At 40.8% G+C, this 20,672-nt stretch overlaps 2 protein-coding genes across 2 annotated transcripts; one reads left to right on the top strand and one right to left on the bottom strand.

The window, feature by feature from the left end:
• The first annotated feature begins 635 nt into the window (after window positions 1-635).
• On the top strand, window positions 636-10,022 carry TYW5 (tRNA-yW synthesizing protein 5). The gene is made up of 8 exons (XM_083865370.1): window positions 636-731; window positions 1,579-1,733; window positions 4,703-4,772; window positions 5,372-5,416; window positions 5,896-6,033; window positions 6,624-6,711; window positions 7,186-7,302; window positions 9,004-10,022. The coding sequence occupies exons 1-8, from the start codon at window positions 645-647 to the stop codon at window positions 9,258-9,260; spliced, it is 957 nt and encodes a 318-aa protein (XP_083721496.1). The 5' UTR covers window positions 636-644; the 3' UTR covers window positions 9,261-10,022.
• A 4,631-nt stretch (window positions 10,023-14,653) lies between these two features.
• LOC310911816 (mitochondrial protein C2orf69 homolog) lies at window positions 14,654-20,336 on the bottom strand (the record flags this gene model as incomplete). Its single annotated transcript, XM_083865799.1, has 2 exons — window positions 14,654-18,362; window positions 20,028-20,336. 2 exons carry the CDS (start codon window positions 20,334-20,336, stop codon window positions 17,523-17,525), a joined length of 1,149 nt encoding a protein of 382 aa, XP_083721925.1. The 3' UTR covers window positions 14,654-17,522.
• Window positions 20,337-20,672: the final 336 nt, after the last annotated feature.

The following is a 20,672-nucleotide window of genomic DNA, read 5'->3' as shown; positions in this document are numbered from 1 at the left end:
TCCGGAGAGCGGCCCCGGTGTCCCCTCTGCCCGCCCCGGTGAGGAGTGCCCTGTCCGGTCTGCCGTGTCCGGTCTGCGCCTCTCCGTGCAAGAGACACAGGGAGCTGTTGGAGAGGGTCCAGCGGAGGCCACAAAGATGGTTAAGGACCTGGAGCATCTCACTTCATGAGGAGCTGGGCCTGTTCAGTCTGGAGAAGATTGAGAGGGGATCTTATGAATGCAAATAAATCCCTCAAAGGCGGGTGCCGAGATCTCATGAATGCACATCAATGCCTCGGGTGCCGTGAGAATGGTGCCAGACACCGCCAGTGGTGCTCACTGACAGGACAAGGAGTAAGGGCCATAAACTAAAACACAGTCAGTTCCACCTCAGCTTGAGAAAGAACTGCTTTACTGGAGGTGGCAGAGCGGGGAACAGGCTGCCCAGGGAAGTCATGGAGTTCAAACATTCAACCCGCATCTGGACGTGTTCGTGTGTCCCCTGCTCCAGGTGACCCTGACGGGGCAGGGATTGGACTCGATGGTCTCCAGAGATTCCTTCCAGCCCTGACAATTCCCTGAATTCCGTGACCCGCGGAGCGGCAGGAACGCTTGTGCGTGGGCTCGTGTTTCCGGGGGAAGCGGCGGGCGGGGCGGTGCGGGCCATGGCGCGGCGGGAGCAGCCGGCGGTGCCCGTGGAGCGGCTGGAGCGGGTGACGCGGGAGCGCTTCCTGCGGGACATCTACCCGCGGGTACGGCCGGGGCGGCACGGGGACACCGGGCAAGGCGGGGGGTGGCCGGGGACCCCTCCTCAGCGGGCACTGCTGGCGCGGGCAAACCTCAGGGCTTGGGTTTGTGTGTTTCCGGAAAGGTGCCCTGGTCCCTTGAGGGCAATGGGAGTTTTGGAGCAAGGAGCTCTGTAGGCAGATCCTGTCAGCTGCTGGCCAGTTCCCACAGGTGGTCTCTGAGAGTCCACAGAGTTTCCTTGGCAGTGGTTAAAAAGTGTGATCATTAGTTTTGTTGCTTTGTCATCTCTTGTTTTATTCCCCCACCCTCCGAGGTGCCAATTAAAAGAAAAAGTCTTTTTACTTTTTGTGTGTGGCCTGGATTAAACTTGTTCGTGGTTGTGAGCAGCAAGGAACCTTGATATAGGTGGGGAAAGCTTCTCTCATAACATAACAGCATCACCACAGCTCACAGCCTGCACCTTAACTGTGTGGGCTTTTACATGTTTTGTGCTAAGCCTTAGCTAGAAAGATTAAATCTGTTCCTTTGTCTGGCTGGGTTCCTCAATGGCCCCAGCAAAAAGTGTGTGTTATAATTGTCTTTGCTTCTCCATAGCCTTCCTTACCCAGGTAGGAAAGAACACATAGTTAATAGAGAAACAGTTCCATAACTTACTGCATTTTGTTTCAGCATTCAGCATTTGATTTACATTGCTTGTGAACAGATTAGTTGTGACCTTGTGTAGTGGGTCTGGCATTCAACTGACTTGTTTGCTTGGATGTAATTTGAAAAAGTAATTGGGGTTTTTTTGTTTGATTCTGTGATCATTCACCATTGATTTTTTTTTTTGTTGTTGTTGTTGTTGTTCCTCAGAGAAAGCCAGTAGTGCTGACAGGACTGGAACTGGGCACTTGCACCACCAAATGGACAACAGATTACTTGAGCCAGGCTGAAGGATCTAAAGAAGTAAAGATTCATGTTTCTGCAGTGCCACAGATGGACTTTCTCAGTAAGAACTTTGTGTATAGGTACTTCACTCCAAGGCCTCTTGTATTTTAAAGGCATGTGCTTGTAACTTACAGACATATAGTTCATCTGTTTGAAGCTGAGGGTGGGAATAGGAAGACAGTTTGTGAAAACATTACATTAGGTGTCAAAGGGTTGTCCTAGATTTCTCCCTTTTCTATTAATTCTACACCCTGAATAAATAGGCAAATGGGTGAAATGAGGGGCCAAGCAGCACCTTAAAAGTGATGTCATGGAGAAATGTTGTAAAGGTATTTTGTCAGAGCACTCTTGTAGGAAATTTGAGCCTGGCACTTGCTGCTGTTAATTAAAAACAACCCAAAACACCCTTGGTATCTCCAGTCGATGACCTGGTATTTTGTTCTAGTTATATGGTGCATTCTCAGTGTTACTGAAAGTGATGATTTCTGACTCACTGATCCCCACTGAATGCTGGTGTGTGTGCCAGCCATGGTATTCCATTCCAGATAGAGTGTAACTAATTAAATCCAAGCTCCTTTCAGAGTTAGCATGTGCAGCTTTCAGAATGTTCAAACCACTGGGTACCACACATTTCACCAGCTCTTTAATCTTGATGTGGGCCACAAAACCCCTTAATCTCCCCTGGAGCTTCTCTTATGTAACTGCCAGAGCATTTCTTCAGAGTTCATCTAATCTGAGTCATTGTGTTGTCCTTCAAGGCTAAATTCCTTTTTTTTGCAGCCCTTTGTTTTCCCCAAGTGGGAACAGGATGTGCTCAGTCTGTTAAACCCCTAAGCAGGTGGGAGTGCATGCTGTAGGTGTAAACAAGCTACAAGTCTCTGAGTGGAGCCTGTTGTTCAGGGGATAAACACAAGTTACAATCATGGTGCATTCTGCTCACTGCAAAATGAACTTCTGAATCCCTGAAATTAGGTTGTACTTGACTAACTTATCCCCATATGTCATTTTCCCTGCTCTGTTTTGGGCTTTTTTTAGTATCTCTTGCTGTGAGTTCACATGCAGTTGTTCTGGAGTCTTAGTTTCAGCAGGTTTGTAGACAGCCATGTGGATGCTCTGATGGTGTTTCATATAGCAGGTGTCAGGACTTTCACATATTTCACTTGAAAATCAGGAAGCTTTGATGTTTTCCAAGCAAGCCCCTCATTCTAATTTGAAGAGACAATAAGTAGAAACAAAAGAATAGAAACTCTGAGGACTTAGCATGCACTTCCATTAGTTTAAACTGATGAACATTAGTAGTACTGCAGTTCTGTTGTAAGTTGCATGCTCCTACCCCTGTTTTTGTGTTGGTTCTGGAACTCATTCAGCCAGGTTGTGACATGCTGCAGAAACCTGAATGTTTTTCTGCTGTTTTAGCTTTGTAAGCAGGTTCATGGAGAGGTCAGATGAGTGCCAGTGCTGCTGTAAGGGGGGAGATGGGGTGATTAGGGCAGATAGCAGGGGCAGAGCTGTGGTAGCAGCAGAATGCATCAGTTTAAGCTGTGCTCTCACTTTCTTCAGCAGCAAATGTAAGTGGACATGATAAAACAGTTTGGCTGAAGTCAGAGCATTGTGTTTTGTTTGCTTTTCCATTGGCTTCAGTGGGTTTTGTATTTGCCTATTGCAAACAAGCCTAAAATGTTTAGAGAATTGGTTTAAGTACTGTCAGATGCAGGTTCATATTCTAGTAAAAAAGATAACAGGATCAAGAAAAAATCTTGCTTGAGAAAGGTTTCTTCTTAACCCTGGGTACATGATGGTTGCTCTAAATGTGATGTTTACATGCAATAATTCCTTATCCAGTGACACATAGTGTGAGAGGGCAAGCTGCATGAATGTAACATTGAATTCATAATAATGAATACATGTCCTGGTGCTGATTGTGCTTGGTTTGCCATTCAGCTGTCAACTGATACCAAAACCTGTAATCTGCATGAAAAGCTCCCATTCTGTAGATAAATATGTGACATTCTAACTGACTTCAGAGGGACCAGCTCTAATGCCCAGTGACTCTTCTTGAATCTTCTGACCCTGTCTTTAGTAAATTTAAGGAAAACTGCAAAGAAACATTTGAAAATATCAAGATTCCTGCGTTTTGTATCAAAACTCCTGTGTTTTGAGGAGCTGAGAAAGCATATATTTAAAAAAAAATCCATATAACTGAAATAAATTTTATAGATTTACAAATGAAGGTAGTTACCTGTGTTCCTGCACAAATTCATAGGAGAAAATGCATAGATGTAAACATGTGCATCTTCCCTGTTGAAGTTTTCTTCATGCTGAGCTTTTCTGCAAATTTATAAAAATGTAGAGTAAACAAGCCTAAAAATGACACACTTAAAAAGACAGTTAAGCAAGTACTGCCACAGTTTGAGTCTTAATTTGACTGTGAAAAATGTTTTGTTCTGTGACTCAGACCATTCAGAACTCCCAAGCTCAAGAGGGGATCTTAACAAAGTGTATGAACAGTTGATGGAGCCGGATTCTCAGTGGTTCATGGTGACAGGATAAGAGGCAATGGGCACAAGCTGGAATACAGGAAATTCTGTGAACCCCTTTAACACACACAGACACACACTCTTTTCCAGTGAGGATAGTCAAACAATGGAACAAATGGAACAGGTAGAGAGATTATGGAGTCTCCACCCTTGGAGGTCCATGAAACTGAACTGGATGCTGTCCTGTGCAAGCTGCTGTGGTGAACCCAGCTCTTGGCAAGGGGCTTGGACTGAGGATCTCCAGAGGTGCTTCCTCACCTACTACAGGATTCTGTTTGGAGATATATTGGAACAATTCACTAAAGCACAGAAGTTTCTAAGTGTAGGATTTCTGTCTTGGGAGAACTCTTCAAACATCTGCTACAAACATTAATTAGTCACCATGTTAAGTTAAAAAACTAAGAGAGCAGCCTATTGCATCTTCCAGTATACTTGATATGGTAAGAGAGCTTATTATAAGTTGTGTGTTGTTACACTGATTCATGGTATAAATTCAAATATTTATATTTCAGAACTCTGCCTTTTGATGTATTTGTAAGAAGAGCAGCTGAAGTCAAGCACAAGGAGTACTTTCTTACTGAGGTGATTTCCTTAGTGTCACAGTTTCTTCTGTTGGTTATTTTGCTGGTATATGGAGAGGAAAGTGACGAATTGTAATTTAAAGTCTTACTTCAGTAAAAGACTTGATCTTCAATTTAACTTTCTTGTGGCTTGATGCCAAAGGAAAAAATATGAGAAGTTTTTTCAGATAACTGTGATTGGGAAGCAAATAGTTTTGAATGTAGACATGCTTTTTACCTTTTATGCTGCATAGAATACTGTAAGTTTTGAAGCCAATCAAAATAGTTTTCTGCATCAGTATACTGAAGAACTTATAATTATAATCTGCATTTGCTCTGAGTCTGTTCAGTAACAGCAGTGTTGAAGCAATTGACCAGTCTCCCCACACTTTACTCTTCTCCTTTCAGATAACTTATTTTTCCCATTTCTCAAGATGAGCTGCAGGGATCAGTAAAGAGCAGTATAACAAAGTAGCTGAATTTATAGATGTTCTTTATTTGTACCATATTTTAATGAAACTCTGCCTTAGATAAATGAGAAAACACAAGTTCTTTGTTTAAGTGTTTTGGTAATTCTTATTTTAAAAAATCCAAACAATTCTCTTTTTGTGTTCTCTTCAGGATGAAAAGTACTATTTGCGATCAGTGGGTGAGGATGTTAGGAAGGTAAGTTACTGGAGATTACAGTTCTAATATTGTACAGTTGCAGTTTAGAAATATTTTTTAAAGCCTGTTGTCATACAGCTTACTTAAGGTCACATGGTTTGTGAAACTGACTGGATTTAGGTCAGAGTGCTTCAATGTGTCTAAAATAGTTGCTGTTGCATGGGTGCTTAGTTGATCACTGAAGAGGAGTACATTGCTAAACTCCCTTTTTTTAGCCTTTTTTGTAAACTTATAAAAGGATTTATGCTGATGTCTTGCTCCTTCAGTGTGATTCCTAGCAGCCATGGTTAAAAGCAGCTCTCTGGCTGTTCTTATTAATAACATTGAGCAAGTCAGTTTTGAAAAGCATTGCTGATTTCAGGTGTTTGCCAATGCTGAAGTCATAACCCTGTTTCATATGATTAGAAATGATTGTGAAGTGCTCCCCCATTTAAATGTGCATAGATGGTTCTCTAACAGTTATGCCCTTTCTGTTTCAGGATATTGCAGATATCAGGAAGCAGTTTCCTGTTTTAGCAGAAGATGTTCATATTCCAGAGTATTTTGAGAAGGAACAGTTTTTCTCTAGTGTGTTCCGCATCAGCTCAGCTGGATTACAGTTATGGACACATTATGATGTAGGTAATACATGGGTTTGGCATAAAATGTTGCAGATGGCATTACAGAGTTGAGATAATAAGGTCCAAATCTCTGTCAAAGATTAGAGAATAGTAACAAACTTCACATATTTTGAAATAGTGAGATGAACCACATTCAGTGGTATGGTCAATTTTAAATCTTGCATTGCTTGGGCATAATATCTTAACTGGTTTTATGTCTAATTCCAGATTTGTAAGATTAAAGGATGTTTTATTTTGTTTCCCTTTTTTTAACTGTTTTGAGTTTCAGTGGAAAATCTGAAACACAGTAACTTTCAACATTTTTGTCTTTAACATAACTGTCCTCTTTTTTTTTTCACTCTAATGGCCAGAGAAGGATAAATTCTAGTTGTACAATACACTGCCAACTGTGCAATGATTGTAGTGGTTTCTGGCTGCAATGCAATAGATTCCAAATAAAGTTGTCATCTAACATCGTGCAGTGAGTTCTGAATAAATTTATTTATAAGATAATTCTTCACATGTGAAGGTTTTATTAATTTAGCTGAAATTTATATATTTATTCACTCAACTTTTGGCTGACATCTCTATTGTTATACTCATCCCAGGTAATGGACAACTTCTTAATCCAAGTCACAGGGAAAAAACGAGTTGTTTTGTACAGTCCTCGAGATGCTCCATATTTATATTTATCAGGTATGTATGTCATAGGTATCTAGTTCAGATTTTGGTGATTTTAGCTTTTCTTACACTTCGTTCACAAGTGTGCTGTAGAAAATAATCACTAACAGATGACTTAGTATAAAAGAAGTCATTTGTTCTTTGAACTCTGATTCTGTGTGCTTTAGTCAAAGCTAAGGAGAACAGCAGCTTTGCCTGATTATTTTCACACTTAACTGAAAGAGTAAAATGTTCTGTCTGGGTTCAAAATGGTTTTTTAAATGTCAGGAAAAGTGGGTTTTAGTGTTAATAAGGTTGCAGTTACAGAACAAATACAGACAACAGGAGAACATCTCTTCAGTAAATGAGGGGTGCCATCAGGTTTCCCTGGTTTTGAGAAATAAACCAGTACTAAATTTGTTTCAAGAACTGCAATATATTTCCAGCAATATGATAATGCTTGGTTACTACTGGAAGAGTGGGAATATTTATTCACTGAAATTTTCCTAGGTACTAAATCAGAGGTGCTGGATGTGGATAACCCAGACTTGGAGAAATATCCCCTTTTTGTGAAAGCCAAGCGCTATCAATGTGTTTTGGAAGCAGGAGATGTGTTATTTATTCCAGGTAAGTAGTAAATAGTTTCTGACTATGGCATGGTATTAAACTGTCTTGTTTCTAATTTATGATTTCTGGAGATGGTAAGAGGTTACTAAAGCATTTCTCTGTTATAAGTAAGAGCATTGAAAGATGTTGGCAAAACTCATTTACTTCTTCCAACTGTACAATTAACCTGAAAAACATTATTATTATATCTACCTACAAATCTTACTTTCCCTCAAGTGTACACTCTATGATCCTGAATTTGTGTCTTAATAGATGAATACTATAAACTTACTTTCTGAAATCTGAAATTACTTCAGTGACCTGAGTTTTTTAATGACAGAATTTGAGCGAAATACCATTTCTGTTCTTCTGTAGCTCTGTCACTTAAGCACTGTGAGGCACATGGTCTGATGGGAATTATGTATGGTAGAGTTACTGGACCTTCTAAAGGTTTATAATCATCTTTGGGGAATGGAAAGACAAGTCTTAATAATTTTTCTGCATAAGCAGAGAGCTGCTTCCTGAGCTGACATGACAAATCCTGGTAATCAGGGAAAGGCATTTGAATTACTCCTATTGAACTACTCCTCCTTGTTACTGATTTTATTTTAACTTGTTGTGGGCTTGCAGCAGATATGACTTATCCTGTCACTTTTACATTATGTGGGCAATATAAACAGGCCAGTAAACAAGAAGGTAATAGTTTTTTTGGAAGTTATTTTATAATAGATTCTTAGCCTTGGACTTGTTACTTAATTTTGAACTTACCTTTATGTTTCTTCCTAAATAAACTTTTGGTTATGGTTAGATAGTTGGATGTCACACTGCTGCTGATGTCAGTATACCTGTTTTCTGTTTATGAAGTCCAGATACTTGTTTGTCTTTGCCAGTGGGTGAGACATACTCAGCTCTCCTAAGACTGACTAGGGAGTATAGGGATTTTTGAGTCCAGAGAATGGTGCTTTGTCAGCATCCTGCAGTCCATATCACTAAAAAAAGAAAAAGGATGCTTTTTGAGGCATGTGTGTGGTTATTATGAAGAAGGTAGAAATAGCCTCTCTTTCTAACCTTAAAGAAACTTCATGTTGATTTCTCAGAATAAACTTTTCTGTGTCTTCACCACCTACAAGCAAGTAAGATGCAATAAACACAGCATTCAGACTTTTAGTTTAAAATTCAAATATCCTAAATATACCATATTAAACCAATTCTTTAAATGTACTCAATGAAAGATGTCTTGGCTTCCTTACCACAGTCATGATGATATAGCTGAGAAACCTCATGTCTTCATTATGAGAAGATCAGCAACTTGCCTAAATGACCTGGCTGATGCTGGTGGTTTACATTAATGCTGGACAGTATGTGCAAGGTTAGGGACTAAGTGAAAACAGATATCTGCATTTAGAATGGAGGTGAGCGAGGGAAGGTGCCTTTCTTTCATCCTACACATGCTTCTCCTTTGCTTACATTTGAGTACCTCTACACTTCAGCAATTGTTACTTTTATGAGAAGTTATGGATCAACATAAATGTCTTGAAAAGCTTCTCAAATTTGGTACAATGCAATATATTGATATTAATATTTTTGTCTATAAATAAAAAAAAAAACAGTAGTTGAAGCTTTTCCTCAACTAGATTTAGTTTGGGCAATTCTCTCGCTTGCTTGGAGTCACATAGAAGTTTTGGACAATTATTTTGATTTTAGACACTGTTCTTTCTACAGCTTTGTGGTTCCATAATGTAATTTCTGAGGAATTTGGAGTGGCACTGAATGTCTTTTGGAAGCACCTTCCTGCTGAGTCCTATGATAAGACTGACACTTATGGAAATAAAGATCCCATGGCAGCCTCTAGAGCTATACAGATCTTGGACAGAGCCTTGAAAACACTTGAAGAACTACCTGAGGAATATAGGGATTTTTATGCTCGGAGAATGGTGTTACGTATCCAAGAAAAAGCCTATAGGAATGATTATGGATAAAGTAACACGTTGCAATTCAGCAAGGTCCCTTGCAAGCAGAAAATTGTATGTTAGTATGAAAACTGCCCATATGTACTTACATACACTTTCTGTGAGACCAATAAAAATTGTCAATAAACATTCATCTATAACAAAGTTGATCTTTTAGATTTTCTTTCTAGTTTTTCATGTGCAGTGAGGTCACAGTCTGCTTGATCTGGAGATGGTCTCTTTTCTACAATAAGGCAGACATTTGCAGTGCCTCCACTTATAACTGTACTTTTTTGGAATATTCTACTTTAATTTTTCTGAACAAAATTTTGGTACATGGGCTGACAGTGTGTATGCCTCGAAGTAACTGCACATCTCTGTGAATGCAACTTCATTAAATTTTAGGAAAGCCATAGTGGTTTCTAAGGAGGTCCAGACAAGCCATTGGTGGTAGCTGTGGTGGTCACAGTTTCTTTTCAAGTTATAACCTGGCAGTTAGTGTAGGGAGTTTCTTCTCCCCCTTGTAGTGAGACAGAGAGGGTATGGGAAAAAGAGCGAAAACTAACCATGTCAGGTTACACTTAGAATTGTGCAGCAGCTTGACTGCAAGGTAAATGATTTACCCTTTTCCTAGCTCAATAATGGATGACTGGGGAGGAAATCTGTTTGGTCACTGCCCCAGTGGAGTCAGACAGCATTGCTGTTCCTGCAGCTGTGACACACTTGCCACTAATGTGCCCACAAATCCATTCAGATACAGGCCTAGTATCTGCAGTGGAGTAGACACAGAATCTGTTGGGAGCTGTATTTGATGTCGTCTTTGTTACCTTATCAAAAGAGGTTTGCATAGCACCTTTTGGGATGGAGCCTATTGTTTAGGCATGGTAGGTTACTTTTTCAGCAAATTGTGGTGCTTACAAAAACCCTGTGAAATAAAGGTGGGGATCTGACAAAAAGTCATTGACTTTGAAACGCCCCTGATATTATTACTTGTGCTGTTTGGGGAATACAACATTTATCTGACTTAGGTCAGTCTGTTACTTCTAGCAATGTATTTTGAGAATTGTAACTTGTCAAAAGCTCTTAGACTAAATAAATGTGTAGTGTTAAAAAAATGCTGGAAAAAGGCTTTCTTCAGAAGAGCAGGAGCTTGAACACTGTGCAGATTATTCTTCTAAACCTGTTCTTCTTGGCAGTTCAACACAGTGAAAATAGTCTGGTACCATGTGAATGGGCACCCAGCCACCTCAATGAATAAGCATGAATGGAACCAGCCAAGCGATTCTGACGGGCATCATTGTACGTTCTGAGGGTAGAATTTAAATTTGAGATCACAAATAGGTCTCCCAAAATTTGGTGCAGAAAGGAACAAGGATTGCTTGTGCATACTGCTGAGACAGAATCTCTCTGCCCATTAGGCTGGGGTAACCTCTTGGCTTTGTTGGACTGGTAATGTCAAGGGCCCAGTCTGAACTGCAGAGGTGAACAGAACATATTCTTTGTGTATTAGGACTGAATGGAGAGGTTCAGAGAGCCTGCAGGGCTCAACAAAGCTGTGTTCCAGCATTGTGCCTGCACAGCCATCACTTTCAACTCTAACTGCCAGCAGCTTCTCAAGATAAGGGTACAGAGAAGTACTGTGCTGATGCCTCCTTCTGCCATTCCTCGGATCTCCATTCACAAAAGGGAGGTGTCAGCTTGGTATTTTCAGGCCCCTTCAACACTCAAGTGTAAATTTAATCTTCATGCTGCCAACTTTAAAATGAAGCTTTTATTTAACTTTGAAAGGCTTTCTTCAATTTGTTATTTAGCAACTTCTGTAAAACAGTTGTTCTGAAATGCTATAAAAGAAGAATACAAGCATTTTAAAATGTATCTTCTTAATTTGGATGTAATCTGACTAGTGATAAAAATCTTGAAGTTACTGTGTTTAAAAAAAAATTAAGTTACTTAGTGCTTCGCAACCACTGTACAACATGGTGTGAAGCAGGCAATGAAGTGATGAATGAATGGTGAGAGCATTAAAGGAATAACTTTCAGATAACATAGTAAGAGATTACAAGTAGGCACACTTAGAAATCCATTACTGAAATCACACAAAGAATTAGAGCTACTGACATTTTGTGAACATTTGTCTGTTAAGAGATCCTGCCACCATCAAACAGATGAAGATGTGTCAACAGGTATTAGAAAAATAAACACTGACCATCTTAAGCATTCAAAGCAGCCAACTCAAACAGTGTATTTGTAGGAGTTGGGTGATGCAGACTGCCCAGGACTGAAAGATGACTTGACAGTTACATAAACACAATGTCTGAAATCAGAAGTTTATACTTGGCCAACCCCAAACCTTAAATTACTCTAAAAATTTGGTGACTCAGGCATCTAAAATGGAAATTCATTGCAAGTCAACACCTGGACAGAATTATTTATTCTTAGCCATATGAAATATAAAGGATCACAAATCATTTCAGATTTCATTTTTTAAAATGTGCTTCCTGTGGAAACATTCAAATGAAAAAACTGATGTCAAAATATTCTTTATTGTCAAACAATTAAACATATAATTAAAAATCTGCTTGTTGTGTTTATGCTGACAATTTGATGTACTTAGAACATTTTCCTCTCCAGTAGCTACACAGGGTCTAGGTTAAGTGTCAAGTTAAATGCCTAATGAGATAGAGTTTGACTTGGTCATAAAGGATCAGAAATACATTTGTAATTTTTTTAAAATATGCAGGATGAAACTTTTTGTCTCATTCACACTGTTGATTTCACAAGACTGATTTGACTAAGATGATAATGATTTTACCACAGTAGAGGTGATATTACATATGATGTGATCCCAATATCCATTACTTCACAACTTCAGAGAAATTCCTGTATACTCTTGGTTCTTTTTACCTCTCACTAAAATGTATCTTCCCAAAGCTGATATCTTCTTGCAAGTGATACAGGTTTTGAAGGTGCACGTTCTGAGCCAGTAGCTTTTACAAGGGAAGATTCTGGTGTTACATGAACGACAGATGAAGTTTTACATTTTCTTAGTTACCCAAGTTTGCAGTAAAGCTGTACATTAAGATTTCCTATTTTACTTTGGACTCTATAGTGGGGATATATTCTGAGCTATCTATAGTGGGATAGATTTCTGGGAGCAACAATCTCTCTTAAGCAGCAATAGCAGATGACTTTTGTTTCGAACTGTTCAGGTCTGTTCCTTGTGGCAGATTGAAGCCATTAAAAGAACTGCTCAACCATGTCAAACACGCAGCTCCACGTGCAGTGCCACGTTCATACAAAAATGCTCAGAAGCTGTAGCTTGCAGTAATAACACAGATCATAGCAATGGACAATTTCTGCTGTGAAAACATTTATACTTCAGCTGTCAAGCAGGACATGAATCGTTTTAAACTTCCACCACAAAACCCTAATGTATTTCTCATGATGGGGAATGGGAAAGAAGAGCTAAGCACATGGTCTGTAAGGGATACAACAGCTTTGTCTGACATCCAGGCTTAGGAGTATTGCTCAGAGCATAAACTCTGGTGTGGGAGAAGAGCCTTGTCCTGCCCTTCAGCACTGATCTGTCTCTTGACTGGTTTTTATGTCTTGCAGCAGTGCTTTCTTTAGAAACAACTCAGCTCTGAAGTGCCAAGTCTAACAAAAGAAACTAGCAATCATGACTGAAAGTGCTCTTTTGAGAGCCTACTGAAAGAAAATTTATTCTGAATCTTGAAGTAATGGCACTCTGTTCCTTTTGAAGTACATAAGGTGTTTGTGCACATAAATTAAAACCAGGTAATTTATTTTTCCCTTTTTTATTACCAGTTGCTTTTCTGGTCATTTGCTTAAGTAGAATTTGACACTTCTTAGGTCACTTGGAAACATGTAATCAAGCCCTAATGACAGGAAACGACAAAGCCATTAGTACCTTATAACCCACACTACACTATATCCAAAATGACTGCCTGAATCAGTCGTCCGTGGTTTCCAGGGTGATGTGGAACAGCTAATCCAGTACAAGTGGGGCTTTTTTGTCAGCAGGAGGAGTGAATAACGCTGTTAATACCGAGAGAATGAAGTTAGTCAGGAACAGTATGTCTGGCACTGCAAGAGGCCCGTCTGATACACAGGTGTTAGATGATCTTGCATTACTGGCTTAATGACTTCATGTTACTTTATTCCAGTTAAAAACAGTCACCCTGCATCTGAACAGAGTTAAGAGATCAACAACACCAACAGTAAGCCAGCTTTGGTCTTAGGTTCTCCATCTGCAATATTCAAATGTGTCTAATGTTTCATCAGTTTATGATCATTAAAAGTTAAACTTCCTTTATTTAATCTACCATCCTTATAAAAATGAAATGAGATTTCAATATAAGATTTGTGAAGTAACTTTGAAGGGGATTTAAAGAGGCTGTCTCTTATGGATTGCAGTCTTGAGTCACCTGCATTTGCTTTTGTATTGCACAAGGGCACCAGACACATATCCGTGTTTGTGGATTCTGCTAGGCTGCAAAGGACCTAAAAGTGTCACTCACAACAGAGCACACACATCCCAAAATTTTCATTGTTAATAAATTTTTTCTCGTATTAACTGATAAGACCCCATGTAATTTAAAATAAGCATTTAAGGTAAATGAATGGGTACAGAATTAACCTCAGTGATTCATATTTCAGTCTGTACAAGACAACAAATATTGGTTTTGTGCAGAGATGAAGTAACTATTACAGCTCAAAAAGAACCTCCAGGGAAAAGCTGAGTGCAGGCTCATGCACAATCATTTTTATCTGTGCATATCCACAGTTAGCCTAACACCTGAACTGACTTAGCAGTCATATTTAAAATAATTTCTATGACTATTTAAATATATAGCACTGCTGTTACTTACCTCTCTCATGTTTGTTTAGAAAAATAGAACAGCTTACCATAAAAGTGCTTGTGCAGGGAGGCAGCAGGATTTTATCAAAGGGAGGACAGAGAAAATTGCTTCTTTCAGCCACATGTTAAGGATGGGACCCTTAACCATCTTCCATAATTAGGGGCCAATACTGATTAGTGCATCAGCATTTGCAGAGATGTGATTAAATCAGTCCCAGATGGGAAGAAGTTTACCAAACTTTCTAGCATTTTAGATTCACACAAAATAAAATCATTTAAGACATCTGGACAATTTCAAAGAATCAAGCCTTGCTTTAAAAGAATTTAGCAGTCACAGTTTAGAACGTATTAGTATGTCTCAAAATCTAAAGATCTTGTCTATTGTACCAGAAACAAGCATGTAATACAAAGAACACCAGTCATTACTAGGTTGTACTAAGGACTGTGTAATGTTGCTCACTCCGTTAAAAAACAAAGTGTCTTGAACTACACCAGTATAAGCAGGAGAGCCACTTAACTTTAGGCATTTACATCTAAGCTTATTAAAAACTGCCTTTACATTTAATGTTGAAAAATGAGCATATGCAAACTATGACTCATTTCATGCTAATGTAGAAATGCTCCACCCTTGGCTGCTTCATTCCAGCTTTCCTGTGTTTGTGAGATGCCAGAAAGCTGTTTTAAAATTATGGATGCTGACTACACAAATACAAAGCCTCCTTGAAGAAAAGTTATCAAATAAAACTGAGTTTTTAAACTAGGTCTCCCCAAGCACCTGATAAAGCTTAATCCACAAAACTGCACATTCCTTGTTTAATGGCTTTATACTCACATCAAAGTGGTTTCACCCATTAGAAATAGTTTATTTTCTACATAGTTTGCAAAATTTATTTTTAGCATGCATTGTAGTGAATGACAGAGGCACATTCCAACAGAGTACTACAGCTGTTTAAAGAATGAAAAACAACCAGTCAGTTTTCCCTCCACAACAGGAGGTCTCATAACAAGATTAGTTTTACAACAAAGTGCCTATTCTTCAAAGTAATGCAGCAACACTTGAGCCCATTTAACAGTTATTGTAGGCAGCCTCCATCAAACAGGTTAGTATTATTTTCATAGGACAGCCATCCAGAAACTTTTGAAGACAATGTCAATATTTTAATAGCTATTTCCAAAAGCTTGCAGCAACGTAGTCCTGTTGTTTTGGCAGGCACAGAATTGTTCAGAAATTGGTCTCTGATCTGCAGTGTTATTGGATTGGGCAAGTGTTAGCCACCCAACTTAGCCTAGTCAGCCTGAAACTGAGGGAGCAAAAGCAATAGAATATTCTGGGGGTTTTGTTGGTTTACTTTTCAAAATTTTATTTTATAAGTGGATGGTTAAATATATTTCAAGCCATTTGCAGGTTTTCTATTAAAACCACTTCTTTAGGTAACCCATATTTCCTTTACAGAAAAAAGTCATCACATGTGCTGCAAATGTTATCAAAAGGACCAAAAAGGGGAAAAATGTTCCTTGAAACACTGTAAAAAGTTGTTATAAGCCTATTAAGATGGCAATCAACAAATAGGATTGAATGAAATCTCCAAGAAACAGCTTAAATAAAAAAAGCAGATGGAACTAAATTTTAGGCTTTTTAGAGTTTGTTTGCATGTTGCACTTTTCTCCATCAATTAAAATAGATTTCTTTTGATGAACTAGGTACATTAATTTAATTATTAGTGATAGAGTTTTCAAATTGTAAGGTGCATACTGTATGCATAAGCCTTTCTATCACCTTTAATATTTTGAGAGTTAAGAAAATTTTCTTAGGAGTACAAAACACTTTTCTCATTGTTCAGTGATCACTGATGTGCACAATTTCTGCCTAGAAGTTGTCTACAGGGAACCTTCTAAATTTTAATGATGCCAACAGAAGAAAGATCACGCAGGACTTTCACTGTGTAAGTCACAGGAAACAAGGAGCAGGGTAGAGATGTCACTAAGCCATCAAACACAGAAACAAAGTTGAATAAAATGCCTCCTTACAGAACTTAGCCAAAACTGTTTGTGTAGTCTTCACAGTGTTCTGCTAACTTGCTTTTGTATCCCTATACTTCCAGGAAATCCAAAACCATTTGGAGTTACTGGTTCATTGTTAATAGCTGCAGTTGTCTTTAAGAATGATTCTAAGCTTTGTAGATAAATGGGAAGTTGCTCACAACAGTAGAAGAGTTCCATTAATACCGTCATTGTCCTTCTTCTGGTATTTCTTTCTTATGAACACTCAGGTTTGGTGTCTGAATCAGATTACATCTTTTGTATCAAATCTAGCTGGCTTTCTATTTAATTAGAGGTTCTTTTTTTCTGTAGGAAAAATTAGGCTCCAAAAATAAGATTTTTGGATGGCTCAAGAAGAAATTACTGCAGTAGATTTAAAGGAGATAACAGATTTTAAAAGTGAGACATTTTGAAAGACCTGCAGTCAACAGTCTGAATTTTTTATGCAACTTGTAATAGATCATGTGCTTATGGCTCGATTTAGAGCAATATCAGTGCAGCAATTATTAAGAAAAACCTTGCCACCCCAAGGCAGGGACATCACCTCTTGATGTAATAATAAAGGTATTACTGCTGCTCCTTACAGAAGTTAGCAAAGCAACAGCAAGGTATGTTGAAACAGGAACAAGCTACACCCTAATCAACATTCTTGGTTACTTAACATGGCTAAATCAAAAATTTCATGCCCCCAGGTGAAATGGTTGTTCACTAACAGATACTACACAATTAATTAATCAAGCTTCAGAGTGACAGAAATGGCAAGGCGCACATAAGGAAGAGAAATGCATTGGCACTATTATTCCAAAGGTGAGTATTTGTGACTTTGTTTCAAACAGGAGAAATGTTACAAAACTGGAAGATTTAATTACCTAATAAAACAGGTTTCAGCAAAATATATAACTAACATTCTTTTTACAATCAATTTCCTTAAGCCAAAAAACTAAACTTATACCTGCGATTGATAAAGACCCAATACTTTTAGCCCTGGAAGCCACTCCACTGAAGTATCTACACATCAGAAATTCTCAAGTACTTTAAAGTCCCATTAAATATAGTATACGATATTAGAAATCCAGGACTAAAAATTCTGCCAACAGTTTAAGAATAAACATTCACATTTAACAAAAAAACATGTATAGGATTGTTCTTCATAACACTTTTTTTCCAGGAATCAAAAAACAACATCTGTTATAGTTATGGGGTCCCAATATGCCTTTTTAAGCTACAGAAATTTATATATAGTATCTATTAGCAACACAGAACTGATTTAGTATTCTGTTTAGAAAGCATCTGCTCAAAGCTGAAAATCTAGATGACAACATTGTTAAAAGAGCTTCTACAAAGAATATACTGTTCATATACATACAGTCTCAAAATACTTCATGAACTCTGAAATGGTTGTCTAAGGAGGCAACTTCATCAGCAAAATGCAGTTGATCATTTATTTCCACGCCAAATTCTTCAAGTATCTGTACAAATTTCTCATGCTCTCTCCCAATCCATGACCTCATTGTGTCAAACACTTGGTATGGTGTAACGTGAGCATGAACTTCAATTCCTGTCTCTGCAAGTTCTTTCAGAATTTCAGGGTAAGTAACCCAAGTATTGCTTCCTCCCGAGTGACCACCATCCAGCCAGTAAATTGCTTTTATGTTTTTTAAGAAGGCATCTGTATTCTTGTCTTTTTTGGCTTCCTTCAGCTCATAAAGCAGCTGGTTCAAAACCACACAACCTTTACTGAAGCCGATCAAAGTAAACGACGCTGCACCTACAGCAGACGGTACCATGAAGTTCACAGCAGAATTATTAGAGCATTCACAATCTCTCTCCCTTTCTTTGGATGAGCAGCCATTTGTTGTTGGAACAGACTGGGGCTGTGATTTACAAGCAGCTATTTTTGCATCCTTGCTGACACCATGCACACTTTTCTGGGACAGCAGAATATTCTGAGAGAGTCTGAATGCATTAACCAGCAAAGCATGGAGATGCTTGAAAGCTCCAAAGTCAGTGCTGTGCTCTGGTGCTCCAAACATGTTACTTGTCACAAAATTGTCGTAACAACTGAATTTGTGCAGGTGCATTCGAGAACACTTTATGACCCAAATAAAGCTATTAGGGAATCGGCGAGCAAGTATGGTAGCAACGTTTTCAAAACTCCAGTGCTCCCACTGAAAGTTTTCTGGGTGGCAAGACATGACGTCATGATAGTTCTGAAAAATTAGAAAACAAAATAGAAAAGATGCATTACTACATTGTGAAAAGATTCAGCTCCAATGTACTCATATTTATAAGAAAGGACTGTAAAAGAAAAACATGCATTAAAAGCTCTCACTTTTTAGGTTTGCAGAACAAGAAACACGTTAAAGAAACTGGTATATTTTGATTTGCTTACTTTAATATTTTTTACCACATGTTTTTAATACCCCCAAGATCAATACAATAAAATCAGCACATGAAAATACTAATAGTTTGACTTTACACAAAAATAAAATTAAAATATTATTCAACTTAGTATGACACAGAATACATAATTTTACTGTATTATCTCCATCTACGGAAATACTGATTATCTTACTGCAAAACAAAAACACTTAAAACTTTGTAGCAAGTTTTTTGGATTTTATACAGAAAAAAAAATATCCCCTCTCATTCAGCTGTAGAAAATTTCTATTGCCTTATTCACACTCATACAGGGCATAGATGGAAAGAAATTAACCCCCAAGTCATGAATGAACCTCATGTATGAAATCTTAATGGCAAAGAATACTAGTTCACTTATTTTACTAAGGAATAATGAAGCCATATGCAAGAATGGCAATCAGACAAGTCTTTGTAGGCCATCCCAATCCTTAAAATAAAAACACACAAAATTCTGCACCTTCACTTGACAGAAGGGAAAGGCTTTTCCCTTGAAGAAGGCACTACCCAGCTTTTGAGAAGCAGTAATGACAGCTGAGGTCAGCTGGCCACCAGAGCACGTTGTGTTAGAGAGGACGGCCACACACTCGGAGACAGCACCTCAGCGTCTGCAGTGTCTTGCCAACTCAAGAGATGACAAGTGCCTTCCCAGGACAGGCTGAGAAAGCGTCAGTGCCTGTGGAATTCCCACAGGACGGTGTGTGGGATGTCCATACACCTGCACAGAGACACCGTGCTCTGCCCGGGGAGGACAACCGGGCACCTCGGGGTTGTCTTGTCTTGTCTCCACTCGACACTCCCTGCCTGCTTTCGGACACTGCCGTCCCTCCTGTCACAGACGTCCCCCTCGGGCAGGGCCACAGGGCTGAGCGAGTCCAGAGAGGGGCAATGAGCTGCTGAAGGCGCTGGAGCACAGGTCCTGTGAGGAGCGGCTGGGGGGGCCCAGCCTGGAGAAGAGCAGGCTCGGGGAGCCCCATCGCTCCCTGCGAGTCCCCGAAAGGAGCTGGAGCAGATGGGGCTGGTCTCTGTCCCGGCCAGAACAGGACAGAGTTCAGGTTGTGCCAGGGGAGGTTAGGGCTGGACATTAGGAAGCACCCTTCCCAGAAAGGTGATTAGATACTGGAATGGCGTGCCCACGAGGTGTGGAGGCACCGCTCCCGGAGGTGTTTACGGAAAGACTGGACGGACACGGCACTCATCGCCAGCGTCTATCGCGGTGGTGTTGGTCATAGGCTGGACTCAGTGATCTCCAGCCCAAGCGATTCTGTGAACACGACTCTCCTCCCCTGAGGTTTCGGGAGGCGCGTTCCGCGCTGTGCCCGCCCGTGCGGGGCAGGGGGATGCTCTGGCGGCCGCGGCGGGAGCAGGCAGTGCCCACCCTCACAGCCCTCCCGGACGCGTCCCTGCACCCGCTCCCTCTGCGGCCGCTCCGCCGCCCGCCCGCGCCCCGCACGTACCTGCACGTCCCCCGGGAAGTACACGACGTGGTGCTGCGGCGGCGGGGCCGGCTGGCGCGGGGCGGGCGGCGGCAGCAGCAGCAGCTCGTTGGTGCGGTGCGGCTCGGCGCCCGGCACCTCGGCCAGCCGCACCCACGGCGGGCTCGGCCGCCCCGCGGAGACCCCCCCGCCCCCGCCGCCGCCCGCGGGCCCCGCGGCGCAGGCGGGCGGCGCCCCGCAGAGGCTCATGGCGCTGCCCAGGCACAGCGCGGCGGGCCCGGCCAGCCCCCGCAGCACCGCGGCGGCGGCCGAGCGGCAGCGCCGGCTCATGGGAACGCCGCTCCGCGCGCCGCTCCCAGCGCCGCCCGCCCGCACGCCGCGCCTGCGCACCGCCCCGCCCACGAGCCGCGCCCACCGCCCCCTCGGGGGGTCCCGGCAGGGGGCGTGGCACGGTGCGCACGCCCCGCGATGACGTCACGCGGCCGTTCAAAAGGCGGCGGCGGGAAGCGCGCGGGCCGTGGGGGGCGGGGGCGCTCGCGCCGCCCTCAGCGCTGTCCCCGGGCCCCAAAGCCTGAGGGGAGCCGGGAGCGGGGCCGCGAAACCCCTCAGTGTGGAGCTGTAGAAATTACAGTAGTAGTAGGAGCAGTTAATTTCCAATCCAGAAGG

Source organism: Zosterops lateralis, assembly GCF_965231275.1.
Source record: "Zosterops lateralis genome assembly, chromosome: 7".
Taxonomy (NCBI): Eukaryota; Metazoa; Chordata; class Aves; order Passeriformes; family Zosteropidae; genus Zosterops; species Zosterops lateralis.
This window is presented reverse-complemented; position numbering and strand designations above follow the sequence as displayed.

Bases quoted from the DNA above. Each gene is read 5' to 3' on its own strand.
- TYW5 (XM_083865370.1), top strand. From the start codon at position 645: ATGGCGCGGCGGGAGCAGCCGGCGGTGCCCGTGGAGCGGCTGGAGCGG. The intron at 732-1,578 runs GTACGGCCGGGG...GTTGTTCCTCAG, and splicing joins TGCGGGACATCTACCCGCGG to AGAAAGCCAGTAGTGCTGAC. The intron at 1,734-4,702 runs GTACTTCACTCC...TTTATATTTCAG, and splicing joins AGTAAGAACTTTGTGTATAG to AACTCTGCCTTTTGATGTAT.